At 41.3% G+C, this 13,983-nt stretch overlaps 1 protein-coding gene across 2 annotated transcripts in view; it reads right to left on the reverse strand.

Annotated features, from left to right (window-relative positions):
• Window positions 1-13,983, reverse strand: part of LOC118110019 (cGMP-inhibited 3',5'-cyclic phosphodiesterase A) — a 79,791-nt gene that overhangs the window by 31,630 nt on the left and 34,178 nt on the right. For both annotated transcript variants that reach the window (XM_035157558.2, XM_035157557.2), the window contains exon 2: window positions 8,454-8,504. In XM_035157558.2, the coding sequence (XP_035013449.1) occupies window positions 8,454-8,504 (51 nt within the window). The remainder of the gene's footprint in view (window positions 1-8,453; window positions 8,505-13,983) is intronic.

A 13,983-nucleotide genomic window follows, 5' to 3' on the forward strand; every position in this document is an offset into this window, starting at 1 on the left:
CGAGCCAAGTGAAAATAGTAGTGACATACACAGAGGTTGACACAAAAATACACAGTGACACTGGCACATAAACAAATACAAAGGGCATTATCCTGAGTGTGCAACATAGAGACACACGTGTGCACCCAGATAAAACCACTGTGCAAGGAGGATAAGCAGTGCTTCACTAAGCTCAACTCACTCGGATTCCGAACCTATAAATGGGAAGGTAATGATGAATGTGTTGGGTTTGATTTTACTCAGGGTGCAATCCATTTAATGGCCAAACCCTAACATGAAAAGCATAATGTGGTGGAACGTGTGTGGGGAGCATTGGAGGGGTCAGCCTTGGGACACAGTGGAGCCCATGCTTCCACTGAATTTGTCCGATAAATGACCTGAAATGCCGTCTGTTCCACTACACAAGCCGTTACCTGAAAGAATATGTGTGCGTGTGGTGAGGAGCTGGAACTTCAAAGCTGGCGGCAGTGAAAGATAAAGAATCTAAAGTCCAGACCATCCCTGGCTCAAGCATTTTTTTTTTACGTAAGCGTTTATTTTGCTAAAGTCTTGGCCGGACGGTGCCGCCTGATGTTTCTAATCATCCAACAATCTGCAATCTAAAACTTAAGAATCATCTGTGGTCATCCTGTGACACATCAAACCAAGACTAAGTTACATAATATCATGAGGTTACATAAGCATTTCCTGTCAAGTTAGATGATCATTTTCATTCATCACCCACGGCCACCTCTGTAGCCGCTGAGAGGTTAGATCCGGTACGAGAGTCTGGGGAAGAACTCTGAGTACCACAGAAAAAAAGGGTTTTGGACAGATGTTATGAAGCCGCGTTTCAAAAAATCGTAATTTAATTCTAAAGGTACCATGGTGATCTTTTCTACCTTGGACCCCTTTGTAAAGTCCATCCAACACAGCGATTAAAATCAAACCTTCCACTGAGGCGTTATATGCAGGTTTAATCACTTATTTTAAAAGTTTCTGCAAGTATACAAGCTCTTTTTTACTGCTTCCACATTCATATAAACTATATAAAAACAATAATTCACATCTACGAGCTGTCAACGAGTGGCTGCCACTGGCTCACACTCCTCTCAGCAGAGATGTGTCTGAGATATACACCCTTCGGAGTTGGTGTGGGATGCAGCTCCTCTGAGGGATGGGGAGCAATGTACTTTATAGCAAAGAGAAGTCGTTCTCTCTTTGATCATCAAAACAGCTCCCTCGGACTGAAAATGATTAATCGCTCCTCTGTTTCCAAGTGAGATGGATCAGTCTTTATAGGCAACTTACACTCAGTCGATGGCCCCGACAACAGCTGGCAGCAGCAGGATGCCATGATGGGAAAGTGAAAAACTGACAAGCTCTCCTTCAGCCAGATGAACACACTGGATGAGTTGCTCACCAGGCTATTACATTAACAATTTTATGTTTCATTTTGGATACATGTGATTTGAATGATCTCAGCCAAAGAGTTTTTGTTTTCGTCTGCGTTTGTGTAATTGTCTGTGGAATGGGTCAAGGAAGAAAACATTAAACTTTTGGTAAGATCCAGGATCAAGTGGTGGATCCAGGTATTTGTTTTCAACTTTCTTTAACATGAGGTGAGGTGTTTTTTCAACATTTTTCAGATACAATTCTGGATCTAGTGAATTCAAATGGTTTACAAGGGCACTGTTGGGCCTTGGCAGATATATCCACTCTCTGAGCGGCATCCTATATTATTAGATTATTGTTACATTGTTGGAAACAATAGAACTTTGCCTTTTGGACAATGAAAACAAGTCTAAACTACTTTCCTGACCCAGACATACAGATAATGTGTTAAAGCAGAAGTCTGACACTTTGGAAATATACCTTTTGACTTTCTTGCAGCAAGTTAGATAAGAAAATACCTCTCGTACTCTCATGTCTCTATGGTAAATGTGAAGCTACTAACAGCAATCAGTTAACTTAGCACAAAGAATGGAAACAGGGGAAAACAGCTAGTCTCACTGCATCCAAAAGTAATAAAATCCACCTCCCAGCATCTATAAATCTCACTAATGAACACATGTATCTTGTTTGTGAAAATTGGTAGCTTAACTATTGCCAACTAGAAGAACTGGATCTACTTTCATTTTTTGTAAAAAAATGGATTTTTAACTACTCGTCTAACTTTCCACAAGAGAGCAAATAAGTGTATGTCTAGCAATGATACTCCTAATCCAGCCACTGTTACGACACCTTGGGTCACAAAGTCACCACAAATCTTTAGGATATTTGATCACAAGGCTCCACTTTTGTTGCTACGTTTTATTAGACTGACTCCAAGCATCAATATGACTCCAGTTGACTCCACAGCAAAGCAGTTCATATACCAAACCCTGCGTGATCATTCTGTTATGACATTTTACGATGAATAACAACAGTGTACATGATCAATGATCGTACTGTTTGAACAGTACATCAATAGACTTGCCAAAGATTAACACCAGAGCAGCAGTTCATGTAAACCCAAGCAAGGGCCAGTCAAAACAAACCAGCCATCACTCCTGAGGAGTGAAAAGCTGTTGGTCCACACAGGCTCTCTGTGCTCGAGGCCCTGCTCAGCTGTGTCTGTAGATTCAGTTACAGTAAGCAGAACCAAAAATGGACCAGATCATGTTTGTGCTGGGTTCATCTGGACACTGCACCAGATCAATGGAGATTTGACTTTATTTGAAATAAACACTTATTTTAAAAGTTTTGATCAATAACTAAATCAAACTACACCCATTTTTAATGTGGTATTAAAAAATATATAAAACTAATTATGCTGAAAGTTATTTGCCAAATATATTATAAATATTTGCATTAAAAGTATTTAAATGTGGCTCAGTACATTTATGTAGGAGCAGTACTTTTATTTTATCAGTGATCATACACAGTACAAGAAGTATACACATGTAGATGGTGTAAACAAAGTCTGAGCAGTCTTTGTATTAAGTTGTGACCATAGACTGTACATAAAGATGGACGACACCTCTCCATTTCCTCCAATGAAGCTAAAATATCCCTGATACGGGTGCTGCCATCTTGTGCTTGACGTCATTTGGAATGATGACTGTGTGTTGGTGACATTAGTGTGACAAGAACTAACGATGATGAAACCTATGTATACTTTGACTTTTAAGTTTGTCCCATCCACTAACATGGAGAAGGTGGGGTTTATGCCCTACACGACATCCAACCACCAGGGGTGATTGAGATGGTTTGTCTTCACTTATGGGAGCCGTCATGTTGCCCACCTTATACAGTCTATGAAAACTCGAACACTTTTAACCCTCAAAATAGCTTTGTAAACCAAAAGCAATGTACAATTGTTTTTGATTATATTTGGAAAGATAGAAACACATTTTTCCTTTGACCTTCTTTGGTATTTTGTTGAGTAAACGTTCAAACTCAGATCAGATCAGATTTGTCGTATCTTGTATTGAAATAAACTTTGTACACAGTCTGGGAGGTGACTGATTTTGCTTTGAACATTATACACATTTTCATTAATGCACTGAATCTGAAATTACATTTTACATTTCATAGCGAGCGCTGAATTAACAGTTCTAATGTAAAGCATCATTTTCTTTAAAATATGATTGTTGGTGTTTCGGCTGTGGCCACATATTTCTTATGCAATAACTCTGCAGAGGACAGATAAAGTGCATTTGGTGAAACAAACAAAACACTGATCCTTCTGTCTAATGACGATTATTGATGGCATTCACAGACAGAGAGGTCAAATATTTGTGAATTCTGAGACGGTCCCTTACATGCACTTTTAACCCCTCGACTTCCCCATGTAAACATACAGTCCCTGAAGCCTCCAGTGGAATGACAATGATATGTGGGCTTCTTGAAATTGTGAAATGGTGAGAATATAATGTATCCCAGAGGAGGGCCAGAGACCGGACAAATGCCTCTGGGGCCTACTAGAAAAGCAACTGTATTTGATTCTCTTAGTAAACACATTTCAATAAAGTAAGCAGCTCTGGCTCTTCACAAACAGCTACACACACTGGGGCGCTTACTTTGCAATTAACACCACACACAAAACCCTCACATTCTGAGGAATGTAGGAATTTGCTGAGCAAGAAATTGGAGAACATATTAAGAAAAGAATACTTTTGTGCGTCCATTGTCTTTTTCTTAGGTTGATTCCATTTGTACGGAACTCTCAGCATCTTTGACCGCACAGTTTTTGTATTTCAGTGGCAGCATGGTTAGTGTAATGGCCCTGATTACATCTGTTCAGATGGATTAGTTGAAGAGGAGCCCCGGAGATTGCGATGGTGACGACTTGGAATAACAGAGCAGTGATACAGTGTGAATCACAGCAGAACGGTAACACAAAACTCCACTGAGACCTTCCTCTCTCTGAGCCTCGGCTCCTGCAGCCAAAACTACGCCCAGCAGCACAACACCTCCTGCTTCTAAACCAACCCTCACCGCCACCGCGCCGCAACTTACAACCTACACACAACTCCTCCATCAGTGAAGACTGAGGCTGTGCGGCAGGCAGGTCCTCAGCTGCAGCCATGTGACTATTACCAGCTATTACACATCTTAATCAAATAGATGTGGGGGTGATGTTTGGGGTGGGCGGTGAGGGTAAAACAAAACCAAAAAAGAATTAGCGTCTCATAACTATTTACTGGGAAAGGTCAGGGTGATTGACCCCTGTCCAACATGCAGCCATCTTGGAGAGACTTGATTTTCCTTCCACAGCAAAGGAGCCAACAAAGATTAAATTGTAACTTCACCCCTGAGTTTTAACTGAAGCACACACACAACACACAATTGAGCTAGAGCTAAGTTATCTGGGGTTGTCTGGGACTCAAGAAGCAGCACACACACTTTTATATAAAGGGCCTCTCGCCAATCGCCAAGATCACGATTTTCCAGAGCTGCTTGAACCGTCAGCACAGGTCGTTGTCTCTAGACTACATCGTGAAAGAAAAGACCCAATCAGCAAGCGGATGTGAGCGACTATGTCATCGTTTCCCAACATCTCCGATTCTACCCGTCCAGACTAAAACGATGAACTACAGTTTTCTAACTAAAGAGGAGGAATGGGGGAGGGGGTTTAGTTTGGTGGTTTAGTTTCAACATAGATTTTGAAAATGAATGCAGATTTCCAGATTCCCACTCACCAGCGGTTGTTTGTGGCGGACTAGCTTTGATTAGAGTCTGTTAACATTTTCAAATAAATATAAATGTCATGACGTAGAGACATCCCAAACAGATGACTCTACGTAAGCATTGGCCCTGAAAGGTCCAAGACACACTATTTAAGCACTGGATGACTTTATAAGCAATGTTCGACCAATAAAAGTAAAAGTTTTTTTACATAAACTTTTATTTTAAAAGCAGCAGTGATATAATTCATCAAATAACATATAATTTGATTTACAGCAAAAAAAAAAAACACATTTAAGTGTTTATTATCTCTATAAAAAAGAACACACAAACACACTGGTGGAGGCAGGAGCAAGAATTGAAGGACAGAACAAACAAAAGAGATGCATGAGGTAAAACAGATGGTGCAACGAGTGAGCGATGATTTACTACACGATACAAGTGGTTAAACATAAATCCATCATCGGCACTGCAGCGGTCGCAGTCATAAGTCTTTTAAAACATCTTGCAAACTGAATAGCTCCACTATAAATGAAACCCAGTTTCTCTCTCCCAGAGTAATGGCATCAGCTCAGACGTGTTTTACTGTTCCATGTCATAAAAAGCAGGAGCTTGAAAATTGCGAAAATTGCAAAATGCTTCTGTATCATTTGTGGCAGATCCAATTATTTTCCCAGGCAGAGGACAAGCAAAAAGTGCAGGTAGTTCAATGTTTTCATGCGCTTTCAGCCTTAAATTGAGTTTTGCCACAGGCCCCACTTTAATGAGAAAATCCTCTCCTCCACTGTCATGATGGGACCAGCCAGAGAAAGGGCAGTGACCTCTTTCAACTCCCAAACCCGCAGTCGAGGAAACGCTGATCTGGAGCGTTTGAAGTGCTCATGGGGATTTCATGAGAAATCTTTAACATGACTGCAATGTCACAGCTTGTCTGTCTGATAGACCACTCTTCCAGCCCTTCTGTAATTTAGAATAACACTCACAAGAACCGAGCCTACAAACACTCTTTTCTTCAATAATCTCCACGGGTAATGTTCCAAAACCAATGTGTTTTCAAGTCGAATACAAATATTTAAATAACTCTTTCCATACATAACTTCACTGTCAATCCCTAAACTGAAACATCCACCGCAAGCTTTGGACAGAAAAAAATAAAAGACGTGGTCTGGAAATTGAGCCTGCTAATGTGCGCATGTTGGCGAACGCAACACAGTGGAGATCCATCAAGCGCTCTGGTCACTGGCTAAAGAGCAAAGTGTGAGATCTGCACATGTTACGAGGTGCCGCGGCAGAGGGGAGTGCGACCAGCTTCTCTGACTGTCGACCTGCTGGAGGGAAAACAGCCAGAAGATGCAGAGAGATGCCAACATAAGCCTCGACTTCTTACACGTCGTGTCAGTGTCCGGACTATTACAAGTTTCCATTGATGAACGCGTAGCACCGGTCCCAATAAAAAAAACTGAATTGAGTTTAAATGGCAGCTTGGGGAATGAATCAATCAAAAAACGATGTGCTCTCCTACTAACTCCACATAACAAATTGATTTTAGCCTTGGACAATATGTTTCAATGTAATTTTTGCCTTTATTTGACAGTCACTGGAGAGAGACGGGAAAGGAGGGGGAAGAGAGAGAGCGAGAGAGAGAGAGAGAGAGAGAGAGAGAGAGAGAGAGAGAGAGAGAGAGAGAGAGAGAGAGAGAGAGAGAGAGAGAAAGGATGAAATGCAGAAAAAGGCCCAGGAGTCAAACCCGGGCTGCTGCAGCACGAGCCTTGGTATATGGTACAGTCTTACTACGTCCATACTACCCAACTTAGTCTTTTTTCGAAAGCAGCATTTTCAAACTAAAACAAACACTTTCTACACGAGCGTTTTGGGTCACGCATATCACATGACATTGCAGGTAAACAGAAAGGCATGTGTGTGCTGCTGTACACAGGAATCGCTCAGATAATAGCTGGTGTCCTCTGCATTTAAGCAACTGTAACAATGTAAAATGAGGAATTTAACTGTACAACAGCTGTTAGCAAAGACAACAGGGTCAGCAACGCTTGTATTTGATCATCCATGTTGCGTTCTACACTGGTAACACACTAGGAGTTTTATTATGTCCAAGAAATGACACAGTGTAGGATTTGATTTCAAACTCAACCCTGCACTGCACAGTGAAGATTACTTTTCATGAAAAATCCTTAAATTTTCCCTCCAAACAAAACTTGGTGGCATTCATCGATGCCCAAACATGCTGTACATTGGGGCATTCATGACAACTGCATTTTAGTAGTTTCAAGTTTAATTTCACAGCAGACATATTTTCTCTGACCCATGTCATTGTGTGAGAGAGAGATTGGATGTTCGGTGATAGAACCTTTAGAGAATCCTCTGATCGTCTTCTGCCTTACTGGTCCACTCCGTTGGGGCTTCTCCTAGCTTCTCCCTTATGTACCCGAAAGTTTTATTTGCTCTGGTGAAGTATTTCCACACTGTTGATTTTAGGGGAGCATCTGAATCTGGTTGAATGGCCATGTTTCTTTCAGGCTCTTCCCAGCATGTCTGCCGCTTTAGCGCGCACACTGCAGGGTTCAAGTCACGCCCGACAAATATGGCTCGTCAAATGCTTGTCAATAACAGCAGCACCCCCTCGATTTTGAAACCCTTACTGTACATTGTCAGCATAGACACACAGTCTATTCACTTCTAAAGGATATCCTCCTGATAGGACAACATGCAGCACAGAACACACACACAGTGTATATGGCCATGACAATGCCAAGGGTATTGTTTGTTCTCCACGTACTCCAGAGTCCTGCTCTGTGGCTCTGTAACTCTTCAATACATCAATTTCAAAACTGTGCACAGTGTGGCCCCCAAAAGATAGGAAAGGCGATATCAAGGATGTGGCTGCTTGTGTCTGTCCTCAACGAGCCGTGTGTCCTGTGCCAAGGCTTCCAGTTTCTCTACCCTGGCCTTTAATGGCTTCTGCCGCGCCTCACAGCCAACTCACCGGCCTGAGTCCTTCTCGCTAACAGAGAGCAACAAGGACTCTGGTGGGAAGTGACACCTCTGGACATGCTGTTTAACCACGGCTAAAATGAGTGGGTGAAAAAGCCCCATTAGTGGCAGGACTTTTGCTGTTTGCGTCATTTATAAGGTGTGTGTAGGCGAGTGACTGAGATCAGGGAGCTGGTTCCTGGGTGTGTGCGTGTGTGTGTGTGTGTGTATGTGTGTGTGTGTTTTCCTGTCAGCTGTTTATCATTATTGTTATTACTAGCGGGGTCTGTTTTTTTTCTCTGGACAGTGCTAACCTGTGATCCTCGGGAGCCTCTCTTGTGGTCCCAATCCGAGCGGGGAAGCATCTGTGAGAAAAACAGAGACACAAACATGTTCAAACCGCAGTCCTGCACATCCTGTTTCTGTTAGTGTCCATACAACAGAGGCAACACCATCATGGAGCTATACACTGAGGAGAAAAAAAAGGTTTTGTCTGTTTTTTTCCCACCAAGCACAGACATCTAATGCGATTTCATGTTCAGGTTTGGTTTACTTTAGCTGCTATTCTCTGCCCGAGGGCCTGGTAGAGGCTGGAGATTTTTACGCTGCCTAATTATGAGCCACTGTGTCCTCCCACAGGCCTTTTAAACCCGTTTTCCACTTTCTTGGGGAGTCACTAAATGCATCGGCTCTGTCGCTGATTGTTGGCAAACAAGATGCGGGAGAGCCAAGTCAACACTACACCCTCCTCCTCTCTTGCCTCTGTTGGGGCCCCAGAACTGGCACGTCGCTGTGACAAAATATCTGCTGCACACACTCGGCAATCGGCTCAGGATAAAAGCCAAATTGATAATTCAGGTGTAATTTACTGAGCTGGTGGAGGTCACTGGGTTGTGTCACACTGTGACTGAAAACGTTAGGAAACCAGTGGGTTTCAGTCGTCTGTGTTTATGGGCCTGTGTGGACGTCAGTGTTGTTTGTGGAGGGTTTTCCCACAGTGCTGCTTCAGTCTAAATAAACTCAACATTGGAGTCACTGCTCCTGTTGCCTTATTATAATAAAAAAAATCAACTCTCGATTTATCCACTCAGAGTCCTTTGGTCTCTTTTTCTTTCCCAGTTTCACATTACATCTTTTTATTGCTCCCCTCATTCCCTGGAATTTTTGGTGAGCAGCAGTTATTATTTATTATAAGTTTAGTCCATAAGTGACCAGAAACACTGGCAGTGATATGTGTACAGTGATTTGAAGACCGACATGTGCCACTTATTGTTTACCCTCTAGCTATATGTCTAACAACACAGATATCTTAAGTTTCATGTGCTAAAGTTGTCTGTCTCCAATTCACTGCATGTGAATTGGAGACAGACAACACAGATATCTTAAGTTTCATGTGCTAAAGTTGTCTGTCTCCAATTCACTGCATGTGAATATAAAATTTGTTTTTGTCTTGAAGCTTTTAAAAAAAAATCTACTGCACTTTGTAAAATGGAAGCATACAGTGTTCAATAACTTATGATAATGGAAACTGAAGGCCTATTTTACAGTCATGTTTATTAGATGATGTTTTAAATTAACCAGACTTTAAGTTAAACGCAAGCTAATATTGACTGAAAGGCCTTACGCGACCTCTATGACCTCTACTGTAAATCATGTTTGGATTCACAGCAGTCCTGTGTTTTGAATCTTTGGTGAGGACTCTTTAGGTTTTACATTTGGCATATTTAGCGGAACAGGATACATATTCTGCTCTGTTGGCCACTTTGTGTGATAGTTATTGTGCACCTCATCCCTTGGTCAAGGCTCTGGCAACAATGGGTTCTGCTCCACAAAAATGGTAACCTTGACAATAAGCCAACAAGTTCAATAATGGAGCAATCCCACACAATGCAGTGCACGCCCGTTCATAAAGTACAACCGCCTTCCCATACTTTGACATTTAGGAGGTTGTAAAAAAAATGTAATATGAGGGGTTTGCCCTTTCATGACAAACAGCTTCATTCTCCCATCCTCCATTTTCTATCCTGAGCACCACAGCTACGAAGAGCCTGCAGTCTGCGTTCGTCAGCACGATAATATCTGTGAGTCACTTTAAAGCTCCGTCAGGCGTGCGCGTACCTTCTCATGCATTAAAACCACCATGCAAGACGGAAAAGGAAGTCATCAAGCAATCATCTGTGTGAAAGGCTCATGTATTAGATGTAAATTATCGTAAATGATAGTATTAGATAGGGAGTGAGATGTTTCATCTTCTCCTGCATGTCTCTGATGGCAGGGGCTTTGCTATTACAGTATAGGAGCTGGCAGTGGGCTCGTCCATGGTCGCAGAGGAGTCCTGTTCTATTACAAGGTCCTAGTATCAGTGAGGCTCTCCAGGCGCACACGCACATAAACAGCCTTTTGGTCTAACGGTCTTATGTAACCCAACCTTTCATCTGCTTGCTCTGAGAGACAGACCCAGACTACATAGACGTCTACAAGGACCTTTTGATGTACAAAACAAAAAACCCTCACAAAATCAAAGCTGAGCATCTGAGTGGCGCAGATAGACTCTTGTACCGAGTGACTTCACAGGCCGCGATGGAGTTAATCTCCTCTGAGAAGTTGACAAAAAGCTACAAATACATGTGGATGATGTACTACTCACTTACTGAATCAAACAGCGGTTGCAGTCTGGTGCCACTGTGCCCAAATGTGTTTTTATTTTGTAAATCCATGTGGGAAAATCAGTAAACAAAATTTGAAAGTTTGGTTTCAGTGATTTCCAACTTCAAACCACCAGCGTTAGTTATAAACAAGAAATGGCTGTCACGCAAACATCATCGGTTTTTCCCAAGTGAAAAGCAACATCAGTCAAGAGGGTCGAAAAGATGTAGAAAGAGACAAGGACGTCAATCACAATGCTAACCTCTGCTAAGACAAACCAATCGGCCCAAAAAATGTTTCCATTCATTCTGTCATTATTTCCTGAGAAATTGACAAAAGTATGGTGGAATGCTATAACCATAAATATCCCAGTAGGGCAAATTTAACCAGACCCCCACTCAAATTTCATGGGTTTTTCTCTCGCCAATGCTCTATCCCATCCATCCGTCCATCAAAGACAAACCTAGGGTCCCTTTAAGGTCTTTGTACACTGGTCTTTGTTTTTTTACGTCCAAAATGGTCACACATTTAAAAATAAATACAACCTTACGTTGTGTCAATCTCATATACACACTGAAACGTTGTTTGATTTGTTGAATTGTTCACATCTTTTCAAAGGCGTTCCAGAGAGTTGTTTGACTTGTTCAGGATCAATTGGATCACAGAAATTAGTTTTCCTCTTTTCAATGTGTGGTCCTTGTGTTAGTAGCAGGTGTTAGTGCTGGTAGCATAACTGGACCACTGACACCCTGAAATTGACTTTGAAGCAATAAAGATCATTTCGCAGCACCTTCATCAGAGATGAAATTCTTCTTGTTCCTAACGGATCATCATCCTCACTGCTCAACAACATTTTATCTCCTATGGCAAATTGTCAGAATGAATAGAATAATAATATTGATCAGACTCAGTTTGTGAGGTGTCTGTTCTGCATGTCTTTTGACTGTGGGATCAAGCCGCAGTACCCTGAAAAAAAGCCACGCAGAGACAGGGAGACCAAAGTCCAACTCCACACGGAAAAATTCCCACAGACAAATAAAAAAAGAAACAAACAGACAGACGTGGGTAATAACATAACCTCCTTGGTTGAGGTAACAACAATCTCACAGAGGCTAAAAATGTATATATCACTGTCACAGAAATATGACAATAGAGAAGAGGCTTTACATGTTCTGTCCAAGTCAGTTAAGCCTTTACATGCGCTAATGATGAAGAACAAGAAAAACAAAAACAGAAGGTCTTGTTCAATCTTTATCACCATGTTTAGCTCCAGGCGGACGGAGAAAAGCCGTCTAAGATTCTCCTTAAAATATTTGACAGTTCACTGCCAATATTATGTCTGAAGAGGTAAAACCACACATGACTGATTTCTTAGATATCTCCGGGTTTTTCATGGACAGCCTCCAGGCATTAAACGCAGTGGAAGCAGTGAAGTTTCCAAATGGATTTGTTTTTGTCCTAAAGCTCCCAGTGCACCTACTGGGAAAAATAACAACTTTGTAGAAGTTCTGCCCTTTGTTTCACCCTCTCCTAGATTCGTGATGCACCCCCCCCGTAACTCAGAATAAGCCAGATGTAGCAGTGGCTCTCGATCACGTTTAGCAGCACTCCTGATTTACATGAGACTGAAACCAGTCGTCAGAAGGAAAAAAAATGCTTTGTGTCTTGAAAATGGAAGTACGTCTTTCAATCACAGCGCTACAGACACCAAAGGAACACGATACACTCTGTGAGGTCTGAGGGTCTTTTTATGAGACTTTGGCTCCATTGTGAATTCACTGCACTTAAACCAGAGTGATGCCCTCAAGAGACAAACAGCAGAAGGAAGGGATTGTGCTAGTTAGTAGTATTAGCCAGTGTAGCAGCTGTAGGTTAACAGAAAGAAAAGATCTTTCAACAAAACACATTGGAAACTAGGCAGCAGAGTTCATCTCGCCACCAAGACCAAACATTCCCTTAAATTTATCGAGCATCACCAAATTACACACACTCATAGATATCAGCTGCCTGCATATGCCAGATATTTTTCCTTTAAGATCCATGAGTTATTCCATTGTCAATGTTAAAACTCGTATATATAAATCGTCTCTTTTTTTCAGTGAAGGTTTTTCAAGCACTTGACTGATTGGAGCTGAACATTTTGTTTCCATCACTATTTCTACCTGCTGTCCAGTTTCTCATATTCACAATATGTAAGGTAGTACAATGTAAAGTAGCCCATGACGGCAACTGCTGAGCTACACCCTGGATTTAATTGGTCGGGGTTTTAAAGTATCTGTTTGCTTTCTGCTTCCATTTGTGGTGCTCTCAGCACTAAAGAATCTTATTTAAAATGTTCAACCGCAACTTGCCTTTCCAGGAACACTGTCCTGGTTGCTGTGGATAACCCCAGACCTCACAGTTAACAGTTTTCTTTGGAAGTATTTCTACCTATGACGCCTTTACGCAGTGAGGTCAAAGCGAGCTCTGGAATATCAGGAGCAACTGAGACATTGTTCCTGGAAAGAGATGTTGCTTTTTTAATGCTGTAAGTATCAAAAACAAAATTCCATCCACCGTCATTGTACTGGTGCGGAGTCAAAACGCAGACAGATTAAAACAAGTGAAAAAATAAGTGACAGTTTGGATCAACTTAACCTTCGAAGCAGTCTGCGCTAGCCAAAGAGAGAGAGAGTAAGAGTCAAATATTGTTTTTAGTACAAAAGTTCCTCGTTGTGTTACATTTTTGTTTCATTAGTAAGCTGCAGCATAATAATATACAGAATACGACTGATACTTCTAAGCAGGCGTATTTACTGGAGGTTTGTTGCGAAATCAAAACACTGTTAATTTAACTTTACACAAAAATGATTATACTGATTCGTTGCAGCAATAAACTAATAAATTCGTGATTTTACGAGAATAAAGTCGGGATCTCATAAGAAAAAAAACATGTTATTACGAGAATAAAGTCATAATTTAATGAGAAAAAAGCCATAATATTATGAGACTAAAGAAATAACCATTAAGTAACCAGCTTCTTGCACAATCATTTTAAAGTCTTGATGTTTAAGATGATGAGCTGCTGATGAGTATGAGTATACAATATATTATTTGTGAAACCTAAACTAAAGCTTAACTTAACAAGATGATCCACATTCCTCATTCACCTTTAAGCGTCTCTAACTCTCCACCATATAGCTAAAACTTTAAACTTAA

This window comes from Hippoglossus stenolepis, chromosome 5 (assembly GCF_022539355.2).
Source record: "Hippoglossus stenolepis isolate QCI-W04-F060 chromosome 5, HSTE1.2, whole genome shotgun sequence".
NCBI classification, from domain to species: Eukaryota; Metazoa; Chordata; class Actinopteri; order Pleuronectiformes; family Pleuronectidae; genus Hippoglossus; species Hippoglossus stenolepis.